At 21.8% G+C, this 21,031-nt stretch overlaps 1 protein-coding gene across 1 annotated transcript in view; it reads left to right on the forward strand.

Annotated features, from left to right (window-relative positions):
• LOC122498267 overlaps positions 1-20,586 on the forward strand; it is a 70,521-nt gene extending 49,935 nt beyond the window's left edge. The window contains exons 5-8 of the mRNA XM_043605937.1: positions 1,823-2,075; positions 4,359-4,580; positions 12,854-13,049; positions 19,620-20,586. Coding sequence (XP_043461872.1) covers positions 1,823-2,075; positions 4,359-4,580; positions 12,854-13,049; positions 19,620-19,629 — 681 coding nt within the window. The 3' untranslated portion in view covers positions 19,630-20,586. The remainder of the gene's footprint in view (positions 1-1,822; positions 2,076-4,358; positions 4,581-12,853; positions 13,050-19,619) is intronic.
• Positions 20,587-21,031: the final 445 nt, after the last annotated feature.

A 21,031-nucleotide genomic window follows, 5' to 3' on the forward strand; every position in this document is an offset into this window, starting at 1 on the left:
TCTCACAAAATGTAATTATGTTCAAAAGTAAAAAAAAATTCTCGTCAAAATTCCAATTATCTTTGTAAATAACAAAATTTTTCCCCAAAGTTCAATTATTTTCAAAAATGACAATAAAATTCTTGTCCTAACTTTAATTATTTTCAATATCTACTATTTTAAAAAAAAATGTCCGAAAAGAATTCAATTATTAAAAAAAAAATTAATAAAACTGTACACAAACATTTAATTATTTTCGAAAATAACTAAAATTTCACAGGAATTCAATTATTTACAATTTTTTTTTATAAATTTCTTCGCAATAATTCAATTATTTTCATAAATATTTAATTTAATTTTTAATTATTTTATGTCTTCATGTTTTATAACAATACTTTTATAAGTTATTTAATTTCAAAAAAGTTTAAATTTAAAATTTTTGAATGTCCTAATTCCTGTGGAAAAATAATAATAATTAAATATTTATTTAAAAAAAGAAGGTATTGATGTTTCCGAATAATTTTACAATGAAAGAAATTCGTAAAAATGTAACAGAAAAAATTTTTTTGAGTAAAATTGTTTCCTTTATTTTCTAAAAATTGAAAAAGTAAATTATTTCCTTATGAAAATTGAAAATTGTCTATAAAAATATTAAGAAACGGGAATATGTAATGTTTTTTTTTCCAAAATAAAAGAATGACTTTGTTAACAATATTGTTATTGAGAAATAAAAATTATGCATAAAATGGGTTTTCCTATTTCCTATTTTTTAATAATAATAATTTTTTAACAATTTTCTATTTTTTATATAAATAAAAAGGAGAAAAATTTTGCATAATTTACATCAGTCAAACAAAATTTTTTATAGAAAAAAATATATAATAAACAAAATGGGTATATTTTTCATTTGTTAATCATAATTTTTTTAAATTTATATATTTATTAATACGGAGATTAATATAGTAAATTGTTGCTAACTATTTTAATTTACTAATTATTATTGTTACGTATTATTATTAATATTTTATTATTATATATTATATTATTATTTTATTACCTATTTTATTTAAATTTATTTTATATACTTTCATTTAAATAAAATTACATGGCTTTATAAATTGCTTTATTATTATGATTTTAATAAAATGGAAAATATATATAATTCTAAAAAAATATATCCAAAGAATATATTAAATTCATAACATGAACAAGAAGCGAAATTTTCGAAATTAATTAAAAAGGTAATTAATCAAAAATATTTTAAATTGACATTATATTTACTAATCACTTCAAAAGAAAACTTTACTCAATAACATTTTCGACCTACATGCAAAAATTTTTGCCAAACATTTCCTCGAGAATTTTTTCTCCTTTCGCATATCACATTTTTATTGATCACTAAAAAAGATTTCATTTTCTAGTATATTATATAAAAATTTTTCTCAGAACTTATTAAGTGCATATAAAAAAATTTTTTTTTTTTGATAGTTTCCACTTCAAAAAACTAGAGAGAGAGAGAGAGAGAGAGAGAGAGAGAGAGAAAGTTAGAAAAGATGATTACTCAGGTCAAATTGGTATATATACAATTTTTATAGCTCGTGATATATTTTTTTCCCCTTTTTATATTAGACCTATACGGTAAAGAACGTAAAACCTTTTGGATTCACTGAGATTTTCGTTTACTGAATCATAAGAGACATATATTTTTAGCAAATAAAAAGAGAAAAAAAAAGTTTCATTATAAATTTTTTTATGGCACACATTTTATGTGTATTTTTCCTAATGAGCTGACATATAGTTAAATGAGGGGAAATTTTTTGATGTCATTTTTTTTCTCTTTTAGATTTCAGGCGATGAATCGCGAAGATTGTGTGTAACGGGAAGTGCTGATTTGACGAAAAAAGGTAGTACAAGTGCAGCACCATTGGGAGTTGCTGCTTATGGATCTTTGGTTTTTCAACTCAAAGATGCTAATTTGGAGGCCAATGGAACGTGTGATTTTATTTGTAGAGCTTTGAGAGTTGTCAGCAAAACAATGGTTGTTACCGTTTGTTTGGCTTGTTTATCGACAATGCCGATTCTAATGCTGATTCTCGGTAAGCATATTGCATTTAATTGTTTATTAGATTAAAATTTATTTATACACTGTAAAAAATTTAGGGAGTTAACGGACTCGGGAGTTGGGAGTTAAATTTTTCGAGTTAAAATTCAACTCCAAAAGAGAGTTAATTTCTAACTCCCTTCATTCAACACCCGCGCGAGTTATTTTTTCCTTGGGGAGTTAGCATTTGGGTGTGAAATTTTAACTCTCTTTATTTAACTCCCCTGGCATTAACTCTCCAATGGGTGCGACTTTTATAGACCCCCCGGGGGAGTTAAAATTTAACTCCCTTTTTTTACAGTGTAGGAAAATTATAAATTTATTGGGGGAGATTAAAGAAGAAAATATTTTTATTCGCATTTCTAAAATATTTCGTTTATATTTCATGAATATTTTATAATTTTTTGAAATTTATATTTTTCCCCTATAATATTTTTTAAATTTAAATTTTTTAATATTTAATATTTTTTAATTTTTTTTCCATTTTTTCTAATTTTTTACACTTTGTATTTTTAGGGATCGAACCAGTGAAAGTATTTAAAAATACGGACTTTACGGACCGAAAATAAAAAAAATTACGGACCAATTACTGGCAAAAATCCATTTGTTTACAATTCAATTTTACAAAATTTCAATTATTCGTAAATTTTTCAATTAAATATATATAATAGAAAATAAAAACTCTAAATAATTACAAAAAAATCCGCAATTTGAGTTTCTCAAAAAAAAAAAAAAACTTCCACAGAATTGTTAGTTAAAAATATGAAAAATTAAAATTTTCAAAGATTTTAATCCGAAACCTTTTCAAAATTCAATTATTTCTAAAAATTTACTCTTTAATGCTTTTAAAATTCAATTATAATCTAAAATTTTAACTAAAATCCATTTTTAAATCAATGTTTATGAAAAAATTCTACTAGAATATTTAATTATTTAAATGCAAAAATAACAATTCTTTCAATAACTTCATGTTTTTCATGTATCTTAAAATTGAATGCTCATAAAGAATTTTATCTATAAATTTTTAAATAACTGAATTCTTTTGACGAATTTTAATAAAATTTTTAAGAATTTTTTCGAGGAATTCAATTAAAATTGTATTAAAAATAATTTAAATTCTGCAATGAGTTTTATTATTTATGAAAATAATTGAATTCCAAAAGAGAATTTTTATTTACAAAAATAATTGAATCCCCTTAAACATTTTATTATTTATGAAAATAATTGAATCATTGCGCGAAGAAATTTATAAAAAAAATTTGTAAATAATAAAATTCCTGTGAAATTTGTATTATTTTTTGAAAATAATTAAAAGTTTGTGTAGAATTTTATTAATTTTTTTTTTTAAATAATTGAATTCTTTTGGAAAATTTTATGACAATAGTAGATATTGAAAATCATTGAATTGAGGAAAATTTTTGAAAATAATTGAATTTTAGAGAAGAATTTAATGATTTCTAAAGATAATTGAAATTTTCATGAGAATTTAAAAAAATTTTGAACATAATTGAATTTCTGCGAAGAATTTGATTACTTTTGAAAATAATTGAATTTCTGCAATTATTTGTAATTTCTCTAAAATTCTCTAAATTAGGTATATAAATAAAATTTTTTCTAACTTTTTATTTTTTCTAATTTATACTTTTTTTTAATTATACTTTTTCTAATTTATTGTATTTTTTAATATATCTCATCTTTGGGATATTTTTAAAAATAGTTTATAAATATTTTGAAAATATTACTTACATAGGATTTTAAAAAGAAAATTTAAAAATTACAAAAGGAAAAAGAGAAAAAATTCTTTATGAAATGTTCTAAAATCTAAAAAGTTTTAAAGTTTCAAAAAACTAAAATTTTTCCAAAGTTTACGAAAAGGAAAAATTTTTTGCTACAAATTTTTCAAACGTTTACAAAAAATTACAATTTTTATAAGTTTTTCTCAAAAATAAGGGGGGAAAGAAGAGAAAATTTATGATTTTATCTGTTTTAGGGGATTTTATTAATTTAAGGTGATAAAAAATGGGAAAAACAGGAAAAAAGAAAACTTCTAAAATGACAAAAATATTTACGAACAAACAAATTGTTAACAAAAAAATTCTTTGGAAAAACTTTGTAAAGAATAAAATCTTTTTTACAATAGAATTTTTCTCCCTCGAGAACAGGAAGAATAATATTAAAATAGAGAAAAGAAAGAGATACAAAATAAAAAAAAAAAAGTTGTGAGTTGAAAAAAATTAAACTAATGCGAAATATGTCAAATAATTTTTTGCCCCTCAAGGAGTTCAATTCATCAGGGATTGTCCAAGGGAGCCTAATATTCCAATTTATATGGTCGTTGGAGGGATTTTGGGTAGTGTTCGTATGTTTTGGACACTATACACACAAATTCGTTCAAGGAGACCGGAAGTTTTAACAGTTCCTGGGGTCAGATCTCATGTGTCACCCACAAAACTGGCCTCCATTCTTCTTTCGTGCTTCCTTGCTGGTTGGTTCGTTTTAGGTAAGATTTCAATCTTAAATATTTACTCACTTAATTTCTGGTTAATAATTAATAGTTTAATTTAATTTAATAATTTACTTAATTAAATTTGTTTTTAATTAATTAACTATTAAAAATTTAATTAAAGTTTTTATATAATTAAATATTTAAAATTCAATTAAAACTTCTGTAATTAATTAAATAAAAAATATAGAATCAAAATTATCGAAAATTAATTATTAATAGCAATTAATTGAAAGTAAGTTCAATTAAACAAATTATTAACTATGACTAATTATTATTATTATAATAATTATTATTATTAATAATTAATTAATTAATAAATATTAATTATTTATCACGTTACATAAAATTTAATTTAATTAATAAAAATTTTTAATTTTAAATAATTATACAAAATTGCGAGTGAAAATAAATGAAATAATAAAAAATAAAGTAAAATTTACTTAAATTGTACTTTTTAATTTTTTTTTTATATTTTCATTCTCATCGATTATTATTCAATTTCATTATTTTTTACGCTTGAAAAAATAGTCATGAATAAAATATTTGAAATTATTTATTAAAACTTTTATTATTCACAAATTCAAATGAATTAACTATGAACCGACTGGTAAATATCTGCAAAAAATTTTTGAAAAAAATTCTTTTTCATTCAAAAATAACTAAAAATATTTTCATAGATAAATAAATAAATTACTTAATAAAACAAATATTTCCTTCTTTTTCAACTTTTGTAAATACTTAAGTATTTTGAAATTAAGCATTTTGAAATATTTCATATTATAATAGAACACATTGTTTATATTCATTAAATTTGTCAAATATAAAATAAAAAGGTTTATTATTTGACGATATTTTATTAACATCAATACAAAATAATATAATAATATTTCAATCGTAGATATGTGAAAAACAAATTTTTAAGATTGTTTTTCACTGGAAATTATTTTCTTATGGAATATTATTAAAGTAAAGCTGGAATATTTTTATGATATTATAACTTTTTTTTAGTACTTTAACGATAGAAATTGAAAAATTCGTTGAAAATGACAAGATTTTATGGCGTAAAACTGCATAAATCGATAAGTCGTCTAACTCTTAAAAAGTTGCTATGACAGCACACTTTTCCTCTTTTAATACACATAAAAACATCAGTTTGCCTTTTCCCAGGCGCATTCATTCAATGCGTGTGTTCAAAAAATCGACAGCTATTGCACCAAAAGTTGATTTATTATATACTCGCATACATAATAAATTTTTTCTGTATATATATGTACGTGTGTGTATATAATAATAATAATAATAATAAAAATATTAATATTCATAATAAAAGTAATAACAATAAAAATAATAATAATAATATTAATAATAATAATAATAATAATAATAATAATAATAATAATAATAATAATAATAATAATAATAAAAATTATAATAATAAAAATAATAATAATAAAAATTATAATAATAAAAATAATAATAATAAAAATGGTAATAATAATAATAAAACTGCGTGAATTTTAATATAATAATAAATATTAATTTTAAAAAGGGGGTAATTTTTTATTAACAATATATTACAGAACACGCTTCTCTTGACATAAAAATCTTGCGTGCTTTAAGACCATAATTGTGTTATATAGTGAAAAGAATTATTATTATCTATCAGTACCATCAAAATATATAAAAGTGCACACACGAACATTATCCTGACATGTAAAAGAAAAAATTTTTTTTTGTCCTTTTACCTCATATATTTCGAGTTGTAAGTTTTCTTTTTGCAATTTTTAATCTGCTATTTGCAATACAATATGATTCAAGAAATTCTAGCTTTCAGAAAAAATATCATTTTCATTATAATCAAATATTATAAAAATTAAAATCCATCTGACGAACGTATAACATTCACTACTGATATTTAAAATAATAACAGAAATCAGTTAAGAACATTTTTAAATTATCATTATATAAATCTTATATAATTAAAATAAAAAATGTTTCACTTTACTAAAAACTATTTTACCATCAATATTCGAAATTATAAATTTTATATGTCTGACGAGAAACTGACTTAACTACTGTAGACTTCACTAGAAGAAATTACACGAAAGAAATTACACAAAAATTTTCTTACCGAAAGTGATTTTTTCTACTATTTTTCAAATTACTGAATCAAAAAAACCATTTGTCTGACTGCAATCATCCTTTACTACTGAGAATACAATTTTTTATTTTACGTGTCTGACTTAATACTAGTTTGTACTACTGTTTCTGTAACTTGAGATAGAAATGACCGACTAAGAATTGATTATTACTACTGTGAACAATATTGGCGCATTTTGTCTGACTAAATAAGGTATTTACTACTCAAGGCAGAGTTCTAAAAAGATAAAATATATTAAGTCTGACTAAGTGGGTATTTTTCTACTGATACTTTAGTCACAAGTTTAAAAATGTCTGACTAAAAATTTACTTATACTACTGTATAATAACAAAATTCGTTCTGTCTGACGAAGATTAATATTCACTTTTCCAATATTCTATTTTACAATAAATAAAAATATTTCGTCTGACTAAAAACATCTTTTACTACTAGTTTACAATAAAATATTTTATTTTACAGGAATTAAAAATATTTCGTCTGACTGAAAACATCTTTTACTACAAGTTGACAATGAAATATTCTATTTTACATGAATTAAAAATATTTCGTCTGACTAAAAACATCTTTTACTACTAGTTGTCAATAAAATGAAAAAGTCTCATTAAAAACAGACCTTTACTACTGACGCAGAAATTATTTTCCTCTTTGACAATATTAAGAATTGTTCCACGATAAAAAAGAAAGAAAGAAAGTTCAGAAAGTTGTAGACACTTTCTATTAACGAAATATAAATTGAAAAATAAATTGAAACATTTACAAATTATATTTATTTTTTTCAATTTTTTTTATTAATTTTTTGTTTTTGTTTTAATTATCCTTTAATAACTGTGACACAATTTTAATTTAAAAAAAAAACAAATATATTCCATTCATTCAAATCTTTATCTATGTATAAGAACTTTAGGAATAAATTTTTACCTACAGTTCAATCGAAATTGAAAATGCCGCAACTCTTGAAGTCGACTTTAATGTAAATTTACATCGTAGAAGAATCGTATAAAAGTTGAAACCATCCTCAAAAACTATAAATTACAAAGTAAATGAGAATTCAGGATTAATCTGTGCACTCGTGTGTCACTCGATTCACGGGCAATCTCATCGGCTCAACTGTAAATTTATTATCCAGATAAAAGTCTAATCTATCAGTCAGATAACGTAAAGTGAGTTTTACTCTGAACCAGTAGAAGAGAGTGAGAGAGACAGAGATAGAGGAAAGGAATCCTTCCTTCTGAGAAAATTGCTAAAGGTATTTCCATGAAATTTGCATTTTGCATATTATCACAAAATGCGCCTTTGCCATTCTAATATGGACGTATTTTTATTATAATAAGATTACGCAAGTGTCTCGTTTAATATTCATGAGGTCTGCTTATAATTTTCCATTAATGATAATTTATGGAGAAACAAACAATGGGTAGATGAGTTTGTTTATTAATTTTGCAGAAATTGTCCCTTCTCTTCTCATAATTGTTTTCATTATTTTCTTGAATAATATGAGTGTTGAAAAAATTATTTATTTACTAACTTATTTACTTATTAGTTAATTATTAATTAATTACTATTATTATTATTAATTAATTAATTAATTAATTAATTAATTAATTAATTTACTTACTACTGTCACTGAACTAGTAAACATTTACTAGTTTGTCTGACATAAATTAATAAATTAACTGTCTGACATTTTTCGATGTGAAAATTGCAGACATTCTGTCTGACTAAAATTGACTGAAACTACTCGATAATTAAATTAAAAGAAATTCTAAGAAACTGTCTGGCTAAAACGTTTTGTAATACTTGAAAAAAATTATTGGTAACATGTCAGACTTAAATTGAACTTTACTACTGATAGTGAACTAGAGAACATTTAAGACACTAATTTTGATCCCCAATACAGTAGTTACAAGAATTTTTTCCCCTCTGACTGAAACTATATAGTTATTACCGAGAAAAATTACAGAAATCATGTCTGACTAAAATTAAGTTAAACTACTGAAAATGAAATTAAAATAATTTCAAAGTAATAGTCTGACTAAAACTGTATTTACAACTGAAATAAAGTCTGAATAAAGTTGACTTGAACTACTGATAAGGAAATGATAAAAATTTTAAAGTGTCTGATTAAAACGTTCTTTACTACTGAAATAAATCTGAAGGAATCACATCTGAATAAAGTTGACTTATACTACTTTGAAAAAACTGCAAATAACCTGTCTGACTAAACTTAATTTTCACTACTGACAATGAATTAGCAATAAATTAAAATCTATTGCCTGAAGAAAACTTTTACTTGAAAAAAAACTGCTAATAACCTGTCTGACTAAAATTGATTCTCACTACTGATAATGTATTAGCAATTAAATTAATAGTTATTGCCTGACAAAAACTGACTTTTGCTACTGGGAAACACAGACATTATGTCTGAATAAAATTGACTGGAACTAATGATAGTAACATCGTCAGAACTTCAAAATAATTGTCTTAATAAAATTTTAATAATTTCTTAATAAGTTTTCAAAAAAATTGCCTTATAACTATTGTTATTATAAATAAAAATTGCTTACGTGACTCGTTGATGCACTTTTATCGTCTTGGGGGACATTGAATTATGATCTAATATACACAGCGAATTTTTGGACTCACCTGTAACAAAAAAATAAAATTCCTTCCATTAGTCTCATTTTGTTAGTATTTCTTTATAATTAATAAAAATATAAAAACTAATATATATAATATAATATAATATATAACTATATATAACTCTTTTAGCACTTTATTAAAAAAAAATTTCTTTTCTTTATTACGAGAGTATTAAATATTACATTACATAGAAAAGAAAATTACAATCTTTTTAAAATATTACGCTAAAAAAATTTATTTGATTCAAATAAACAATTACTTTCTTAATTTCAAATAAATATTTACTTGTCTGACTAAAAGCTCCATTTACTACTTGACATAAAATTACAGGCATCATGTCTGACTAAAAACTATATTTACTACTTGATAACAAATTACAGGTGCCTTGTCTGACTAAAATTCACTTAAACTACTGATTTGTGAATTTATGATAATATCAATAAAACTATGACTAAAATTTTGATCCTTTTTTTAAATATTTGTATGTGTATGCTTTTGTTTTTATTTTCTTTAAAAAATATTGTTAGACAAATCGAAAATATGCAGCGGTATTTTTTCATGATTTATAAATAAAACAATATTTGAAATTAGAAAATATAAAAAAATTATGATTAACAAATAAATTTTGTTTATTATATATATGCTTTTGTCTATAACAAATTTCGTTTGACTGATCTAAATTATGAAAATTTTTCTCTTTTTTATTTATAAAAAAAATATAGAGAAAATTGTTAATTGTTAAAAAATTATAATTAAGAAATAGGAAATATACGCATAATTTTTATTTCTCAATAACAATATTGTTCAGTAACTCATTCTTTTCTTCTGGAAAATAAACATTACAGATTATATTATATTTGTCAATTACAAATTTTAATTGAAAATGAAATTGAAACTTTTTAAATTTTTAGAAAATATAGGAAAAAATTTTAACTTAAAAAAAAATGTTCTGTTACATTCATTTACGAATTTCTTTAATTGTAAAATTATTCGAAAACATCAATATTTTTTTTTTAAATAAATATTATTTTTTCGTGGGAATTAAATTTTTTCAAAACATTCAAATTCAAATCTTTTCAAATTCAATAAATTATGAGAATATTTTTATAAAACATGAAGAAAGCGATTGCTCCGAGTCGAAGACTCGGAGTGATCGATATCTTCCTGTTTTATAATAATTAAAGATGATCGAGTGATAAAATCATTGTTTTATATTATAAAAATTTTATTACATTAACTTTTTAAAAATTCTTTTCATAATTTCAAATCAATTATTATTTTCTACAATTTTTAATTATTTTTTATGAAAATAATTGAAAAAATTTTATTATTTACAAAAATAATTGAATTATTGCGAAGGAATTTATAAAAAATTTGTAAATAATTGAATTTATGTGAAATTTTTATTATTTATGAAAATAATTAAATGTTTGCGTACTATTTTTGGGAATTTGAAATTAATTTGAAAATAATTGAACTTTGGGAAAGAATTTTTTATTTATAAAGATAATTGTGATTTTGACGAGAATTTTTTTTTTAAATTTCAAAGATAATTGAATTTTATGAGAAGAATTTTATCACTCTTGATAATAATTGATTTTCTGCAATTATTTGTAATTTTTCCAAAATTGAATGTTTTTTAGTGTTTTCAACAAAAATTTGAATTACAAATTTTCAAATTCGTTTATTTTTCAAATCGCTAATTTTATCCTAAAAAGAATTGTTGATAGTTATTATTAATTTCTAATAATTATTATTAATTACTAATTATTATTATTAAGTTTTGATTAAATAATAGGAAAACATTTTCTAAAAACGTTTTTTTTCTTTCGTATCTTTATAGAATCAAAGGGACATTTCTTTCAAAAACAATTTCACGTTTGCGAAATAAAAAAAAAAGTTAAATCGTCTTGAACTTTGAAATAAACTTTTTCCTACCACTTTTTTACGTTGAGAATTCCCGTATATAATCTATATAAAATAATTTTGTTCCCCTATAAAATACACTGTGTTCTTTATCCTTCAATTTCAGTGAAAGTAAATTTGCACTTTGCTTTAATTTTATTATCTCTGACATACACTGAGTGTTTTTGATGTTTATTTCCAAAGAAGTTGATTAATCCAAAGATGTTGGATTTTCCTTGGATCAATAATAATAAACTTGAACTATAACTCTCGACAAAATAATGTTAAATTGTGTAGAACTTTGATTAAGAAATAAATTTTCTTACAATGCGCACATTTTGTTATCGCACAAAAAATTGTTCAACGAGTATTTTCTCCCTTCATTTTTCTTTTTTCTTATTTATTTTCTCCTTTTTTTTGCGAGTTCCTTTTTGAATTAAAATTTTCTTTTTAACTCATGTGTGCTATAATCATTCGACACGCGAAATGCAAATAGAGTTAATATTAACAAAATATTAAGGTAAACTTACGTGATGGGATTTCTAGTTTACTTAATAGAAATGTATGTAAATCTCGAGTTCTATGACCCAATTTCGAAAAATCGTGCGTATAAAAGTTGCACACGAGTTTCACTTTATATTTTTCAATTATAAGGCGAGAGTTTATTTCCAAAATAAAAATAATTTTTAATGTTTTAAATTTAATTTGATTTTTTATTGTAAATAATTTTTATTTAATTTAAAATTTATTTATTTATTTATTTATTTATAAATACCATTAAATATCAAAAATTAAGTCCACAAAGTTTTGAACGTTCAAATAAAAACTTACGATATTAATTTTTATTGCTGTTGCTAATTTTTGAAAATATTTTTAAAAAAATATTTTGTAGATTCAAAAATATTTGAAAGCTCCAAATTTTTGGGAGAATAATTATTTTTATAAAATTCAGTAATAAACCAAAGTATTTGAAATCAGGAATCTTATACATTATACTTGTATATATTTATTCTCGAATCGAATCAATAAAATTATCTATAGTTAAACGTGGTGATGAAATACAATCTCAAGAAATTTTTTTTATTGAACACATAGGTAAATTGACACTTTGCTTCTATGAAAACAATCAAGTTATAAATTGAAAAATTGCAAAAAGAAAAAAAACTTTAATTATTGATTTTTTCTACAAATTATATTTCTCGAGAAAAAAATGAAATAACATTTTCTCAGAACAAACAAGTAGAAATTTTTTAGAACAAATTAAAATTTTTAATAACAAACATAAAAAAAAACTAATTTTTAGAAACAAATTTTTAGAGAACAAGCAAAATAAAAGTTTCCATAACTAAAATTTTTTAAAACAAATGAGTAAAATATATAGGTAAGAAATAAATTTACAAGTTAAGAAAAAAATTTTTAAAAATACAAATATAATTTAAAGAATTGTAATTCAAAAAAACGGAAATAAATTGAACGCTTTTCCCTTCACACTATTTTTTCAAGCTGATAAATTTTATCAAAATAATTAATGGGGGGATTTTGTAAATATTTATCGTTACAGGAAATTATTGGATCCTTCGCATACGAATGCCCGATTTTGCGCCCACATTCTATGAGCCGAATTTATGGTGCCACAAGACCCTCTACATTTTCTCCATAGTGCATCTTTTTGTCGTGTACACAGTTATCTCAGCGAGTCTTTTAACAGCCCTGGGTCTCACTGTTTGCAGAATTTTATCCTGTCCATGGCCCGAAAGGTAAGAATAAATATACCTAAATACAAAAAGGAAAAAAAGAAAAAAAGAAAAAGAAGAAAAGAAAAATTAAAAAATTAAAAAAAAATAAAAGCAAGCATTAACTAAAAAAGAAGGGAAAATATTGACAAAATTTGGTAAAACAATATCAATCGAGTGGAAAATTTTTCTATTCCCTCTCATTTTATTTTTGTCTTTTTCTCTCTTTTTCTCTCTCTTCCTCTCTTTTACCCTCTTCACCTTTCAACATCTCCTTTTGTTTACTCACAGAAAAATAAAATGAAAATAAAATACAACCCAGAATCATTCAAAGTTTTTTTTTTGTGTGACACTGTTATTTGTATTTTTCTTGATGCTTTTGATTCTATTTATTGGATTTTTATTCTAACGAATAAGGATTTGTCTGTTTTAATATACAGTCAATAAAATTGCACTTATGCTATAAATTTGCTGTGTCACGTTAAAAAAGTATTTGTTAGATAATTTTGAAATTTGCACTAAAATCTCATTGTGAAGGCGATTTTCTTTACTTTCGGAATATAAAATTGACAGAAACGTTGAGTCTGACTAAAACTGTTTTTACTACTAGAAACAAAAGTATGTTAATTGATGCCTCACCGAACTGTGTGTTCGAAACGGAATTTTTGAAATGTCTGACTTTAAACTATTTGTACTACTGTGAATTCAAGTAATTAAAAAATACAGCCACTTTGTCTGACCGAACGAGAGTTTTTCTACTGATATTCAAACTTTAAAGAAAAAAATTCTGAGGGATGTTGAGTCAGACTAAAAATGATTTTATTACTAGAAAAAAGAATATTAATCGTTGTCTGACTGAAAGCTGACTTCTACTACTTAAATAGTTGAATTACACAACTTTTAAATATTTTGTCTGATCGAAACTATAATTTACTACTGATACTCGAATTATTGTTCAAAACGTAATTTTTGAAATGTCAGACTGTAAATTAATTTTTACTACTGTGAATTTAAATAATTAAAAAATACAGTAACTTTGTCTGACCGAACGAGAGTTTTCTACTGATATTTAAATTTTTAAATAGAATATTCAAATGAACGTTGAGTCTGACTAAAAATGTTTTATTAGACAAAAAAAATATTAATCGATGTCTGACTGAAAATTGACTTATACTACTTAAATACTTGAATTACACAACTTTTCAATTTTTTGTCTGACCAAAACTATAATTGACTACTGATATTCGAATTTTATATTCGAAACGTAATTTTTGAAACGTCTGACGATAAACTGATTTTTACTACTGTGGATTTTACGAATACAGCAACTTTGTCTGACCAAACGAAAGTTTTTCTACTGATATTCAAATAAAAAAACAAGAAGTACGTTCTGACAAAAAAATGTTCTATGACATTTATTCACGAATTTCTTTAATTTTAGAATTATTCGAAAACATCAATAATTTTATTTCAAATAAATATTTAATCATTATTATTACATGGGAATTAAGATTTTCATAAATTTTAAATTCAAAACCTTTTTAAATTGAACAACTCATAAGAATATTATTATAAAACATAAAGATGACCGACTAACAAAATCATAATTTTATTATTATAAGAATATTGTTACTGTAATTTCTTCAAAATTATTTCTATAATTTCAATTCAATTAACATTTTCTCGAATTTTTAACTAAAATTCTACTTTAAATCAATAACATCAATTATTATTTAATTTAACTTTTTGAAAAAAAATTAATTCTACAGAATTGTTAGTTACAAGTACGAAAAATAATAATTGAATTCTACGAGAATTCAATTATTTAAATACAAAAATAAATAATTTATTCAATAATTGAATGTTACTTAAAATTTAATATTTACGAAGAATTGTAATAAAAACTTTCGAAAATATTTAATTTCTTTTAAGGAATTTAATTTAACATTTTAATGAAATTTATTATATTAAAGAATTTTATAACAATTTTAGAAAATAATTGAAATAATAATTGGAAATAATTGAAAATAATAATTGAAAAATTTTTGACGATATTTATTAAAATTTTTAAAAATAATTGAATTCCTGAGAAGAATTTAAATAATAATTTTTGAAAACAATTGAATTTATGCGAAGAATTTTATTAAATTTTCTTTCAATAATTGAAATTCTGCAAAGAATTTTATTAAAATTTTTGACAATAATTTAATTCTTGAAAATAGAATTTCGCTATCTATTTATAAAGAAAATTTGATTTTTGACGAAAATTTTTAAAAACTTTTGAAAATAATTTAATTTCTGCAAAGTATTTTATTACTTTTTAAAAGAAATGAATTCTTGTGATGAATTTTGATATTTATCAAGATAATTGAATTTTGGAAAAGAATTTTATTGAAAATACCTTAGAATAATAATTGATTTTAAGGGAATTTATTTAAAATTGTATTAAAAATATTTGAAATTCTGCGATGAAAATAATTGAATTTGTAAATGAAATTTTATTATTTATGAAAATAATTTAATGTTTTCGTAGAATTCTCTCAAAAAAGTTTTTTCAATAATTAAATCTGTTGATAAATTTTATGAAAATAGTAAATATTGAAAATTATTGAATTGCGAGAAACTTTTGAAAGTAATTGAACTTTTGCAAAGCGATTTTTATTTAATTTTTTGAAAATAATTGAATTTTTTGGCGAAAAATTTTTCTGTTTGTAAAGATAATTGTATTTATTAAGAAAATTGCTTTAAAACTTTTGTAATAATTAAATAATATTAAAAAATTAATTCTTGTCAGAAATAGAAAATTTTTTTCAAGGTTTTGAATTAGAAAATTTGTCTGACCAAACGTAACTGTCTCTACTGATAACTGAATTTAAATAATTATCATAACTTTTGTCTGACGAAAACTGTTAACTACTTAACTTGTTTTGCTTGACTAAATCGGTTTTTTAATCCTCAGGGCAGAATTATAAGAAGTTTAATCTATTTGTCTGACTAAGTATTTACTTTTCTACTGAAATTCGAATTACAAGTTTAAAATGTCTGATTAAAAACTAATTTATACTACTGTGATGACAAAGTACATTCTGTCTGACAAAACTCAAAATTCTTTTTCCAATATTCTATTTTACAAGAAATAAAAATTGTTCGTCTGACTGAAATCACGTTTCTCTACTAATTCACAATTAAATGAGAAAAGTCTGTTTGAAAACGGAGTATAACTACTGACACGGATTTCTAATATTTACTTACATTCTGTGTACATTCAATCAAATAAATTATTAAAACAATAGAATCGACTTATATAATATAATATTTTAATGTTTATTTAAGATTTAATCAACTTAATTTATTTAATATATTTAATTGAAAAATCTATTATTACATTACATTTATGTAGTTTTATTATTATTTATTTATATTTATGTTTTGAAATTTATTAAAAAGAAATGAACAAACAAGTTACATTTTTATACTTTCTTGTCTTTTTATTTCTAAATAAAGTTTCTATTCGCCTTTTTCAAAGAATTGAAAATAATAATATCTTAATTGAATAAATTGATTGTACTGAACGTGATACTGAAGCAAACCAATAAACTCTTTGAGTGAATGAAAGGTCGAAAGGTTGTGAAAGGTCGAAAGACCGAAACTAAGAGAAAATGCATGAAGCTCTCAAAACCGATTCTAATCTACGGCAAGTCGAGAAACCACACACACACTGCGGGCTCTATACACATAGAGAGCTTGAACAAACTTTCAATGCAATAATTAATTGAAACGTGTTTGAGTGAACAAAGCTAAATTTGACATTCTTCAACTAAAATTGATGCTTACGTAAAGCAATTTCATCTAAATTTATAAATGTCTACAGTGTCAAATATATAAAAAAAAATTTCCAGTCATTAATTATTTTTCCCGGTCATAAAGAAAAACTCTCAAAAATTATTTTTAACCAATTCAATTATTTTCTAGAAATTTTAACTAAAATTCTCCTCTAATTGGATTATTATTTTTTTTTTTTTTTTGAAAATCCAATTATTTCAAAAAAAAACTTTAACTTTAACGTTTAAATTCAACAAATTAATTATTTCAAAAAAAGTTCATCCAAAACTAACGGAGTTTTTTCAAGGATATCAAATTGAGACAAAAAACGTATCAAAACGTTGATTCGCAACAATTTTGCTACGTTTTTTTTTTTTTTGTCTCAATTTGATATCCTTGAAAAAACTGTGGAAATATTTCTAAAATCCCCTTGTTTACAAAATAATTTCATGGAATTCCGAATTAATTTGAAAATTTTTCTATTAAATATACATTCGAAAATAAAAATAATTTTAAAAAAATGTGAATAAAAATGTTTCAAAAAAACTAACTTATTCAAAATTTTTAATAGAATTTTTTTAAAGTTAAACTCATTCAAAATGTTTAATAAAATTTTTTTAAAGTTAAACTTATTCAAAATGTTTAATAAAATTTTTTTAAACTTAAACTGTTTTAAAATTTTACTTTGAAACTTTTTGAAATTCAATCTATATTAATAATGTTAGTAATATTAATTTAAAATTCTAAAACAAAAATAGTTACTTATAAATTAGTGTACAAAAACGAATTGATATTAATACAAAATATTTTTTAAATTTATTTTCCAAAAAAAACAGAATTTTATTTATTTTAATAAAATAGTTAGAATTAAAAAATTAATTTTTAGAAATTTCGAATCACTTTCTGTTTTAATTACATCAAATATTTACTAATTATATTTTTGGAGAATAAGTTTTTTTTATAATATTATTGCATAAATATTTATGAATTAATTTATTTTTAACTATTTCATATGTAAAATTTTTTCTATTTTAAAATATGACATTTTTAATAACATTTTATATTAATTTTTATATTACTTTTTGTAATTTTTGTGACTTTTTACAATTTTGAATCTGGAATAATTTAATTTTTGCCTAGAATTTTATTAAAATTTGTGAAAATAATTAAATTCTTTTGAGAAATTCAATTAAAAATGTATTGAAAATATAATTAAATTCATATAATTGAATTCTTTTGAGAAATTTTATTAAAATTATATTGAAAATAATAATTGAATTGCTTATTTTCTTGCAAGAGTTTTATTATACGCATGAAAATAATTGAATTCTTGCAAATTTTTTCGACGAATTTAATTAAAACTGCATTGAAAATAATTTTTTGAAAATTGAAGATGATTTTTTGAAATAACAAATTTTTGTAATTTATGTAATTATAGTAAATTAAATAACCAGTCTTTCTAGTTACTCGTATATTTTTTTTTACAAAAATTGAAAGATCAACTTTTATAAAATTCAATTATTTTTTGAATTTTTAAATAAAATTATTCGCAAAATTATTTAAAAAATTAAAATAAATTCAATTTCAAATATGTAAAGTTCAATTATTGTTACACGCAGAGAAAATTGATATTAAATTTTGTAAAAGTATTTTACAAATTAGAGAAAAAGTGCAACAATGAGAAATTTTAATATAAAAAATATTGAAATTTAAGAAAAGTTATGAGAAATTTAATATATTTATATCAAAATATCAAAAATATTTATTAAATTCTAATATAACTTTACTAAATTTCTTATTAGTTTTTCTAAATTTTAGTATTTTTTATATTAGAATTTCTCATTATTGCACTTTTTCCCTAATTTGTAAAATAATTTTACAAAATTTAATATCAATTTTCTCTGCGTGTAAAAATAGAAAGAGAATTTAACAACAAAATTCAGAATATTCTTATGAATTCTTCCTTTAAAATATTTTTTACAAAATAAAACGTTTTTAAAATTTTTTTTATTTTTTCAATGAAATATAATTAATAAGTTTCAAAATAAATATTTTCATTTTTTTCTACACAATAACCAGTATTTTTATTTTTAAAAAATGCAAAATTGCGGGTATGAAAAAAAAATTCTTATTAATATAATTTTAGTATTCTATAAATATAAAATTAAAAATGCAATTTTATTTAATAAATAGAGTTAAATTTTTTTTTAGATTATAAAAATTTTCTTTTTTCTTTTGCATAAAAAGAATAATGTAAAATATTTGCTGTAATATTTTTAAGTATATTTTACGTTATTACGTGCGGTAGATCCGAGATTACAAAATGTGTATTGCTCACACTTAATATCGATCATAGATGCACTATAAATAAAAGGAACGTGATAATTGCTTTTAATTATATTTGCGGTCTAAAAGGTACATTATGTCCGTAATTTGATGACACCACTATATACAGTATAAAGAGAGATTATTACTATTACATAATTTAAAGATTAATTTCTCAACAATATTTGTAATTATAAAATAAATAAAGTTGTTTAATATATTATAGACCTTATTGTATAACATATATACAATAAAAAATCGTAATTTCTTGACCAAAGGCCACAACGAAAAAAACTCCAACTATAAAATAAAATTAATCTCGTTAATTAAAAAAAAAAAATCCCGAATAAAATCAATACAAAAAATTAATTAAACTAATAGCAACGACAAAAAAAATCGTTTTTTCAAATATTAATCTTCTTTTTTTCTCCTTTCTCAATATTACAGGTATAAATAACCACGGCATTCAATCAGGCTGAGAGAGGTTCGTGAAAAAAAATCGTCAACTGCAAGTCGACATCAGGAAAAATCGTTTGATGGTAAAATCTTGGAGGAACTCACCGAGGAGGATGAGGATGATGAAAATAGTGACAAAAAATCAGGAGGTAACGAGATCGTTCAGGAAGTCAAGTATTGCAGTAAAGTGCAATTTCGAGCGCCGGATATCATTGAATTATAAAAGAAAAAAAAAAGAGAGAGAGAAGAAAATGAAAAGAGAAAAGAATAGATGAAAGAAAAAAAAAACAATATATAACCGTTTGGACAATAATCCAATGTTTTTGCCAACGAGAAATTCGATTTGCCCCGACGGGAGAAAATGGTCTCACTACTATACGGATAAAGATCATTTTTCAGTGAAACAGCCAATAGTGGAAAATGTCTGAGAAAAAGGAAATATCACTCCTTAAAAATAGAATTCGACTTTATACATAAATATACAGAAAACACAAACGTAAAAAAACATACACACAATACAAACAAAAAACAAACACATATAAACAAACAAATACACAAAAGAAGTCAAATGAAGAAAAATCTCGTCACTTCCAGAATGCAGTTGTTTTATATATATAGAGAGAAAAAGTCACTTAAATTTCACGAACCAATGGAAAAAAAATATATATATATATAAAGAGCAGTGTGATGTGATTATTTACAGTGCTGTGCAAAAAATATGAAGAAACTATTCTTCCGTCCACAGCCAATAATATATAAAATACCAACAAAAGAGAAAAAATAGATTTTACTTCAAGTTGAAAAAATTCTTTCGAATTATAATTTTATAAAAAGTTTATATTTATTATAATTATGAAAAATTATAATTATATGAAATTATGTTCCTATAAAGGTTCTGAACGTACAAACAATGGAAAATTAATTTCTCTTTAAAATTGGAATTTTATTTTTACATTTCAGTCACGTATGGAAAAATTAGATAATAAATTTTCTCAAAGTATTTAATACGCATTTTTAATTATTTTTATTCTAAAAAATGGAATTTGAAAATATTTGAATTTCAATTAGATCATAAATTATAATTAAATCTATGAAATTATAATCTAACGAAAATTCCAAACGTTTAACGTTTAACTAAATTAATTTATTTCGTTTTCAAATTAAAATTTTACTATAATTATTTTCTGCATCACGTAAAAAAATTTTTAAATATTTAATTTTTATTTTTAATTATCTAATTTTCATATTTTTTATAATCAGTTTGAAAATGATTATAAAAAAATTTCAATTTAAAAATATTTAATTTACATTTTTATTTTTTATTGTAATCAATTTAAAAATATTAATTAAGAAAAAATTAGACATTCAAATTCATTTGAATTTGAACGTTCAAAACCTTTAAA

Source organism: Leptopilina heterotoma, unplaced genomic scaffold (assembly GCF_015476425.1).
Source record: "Leptopilina heterotoma isolate Lh14 unplaced genomic scaffold, ASM1547642v1 Lhet_144, whole genome shotgun sequence".
NCBI classification, from domain to species: Eukaryota; Metazoa; Arthropoda; class Insecta; order Hymenoptera; family Figitidae; genus Leptopilina; species Leptopilina heterotoma.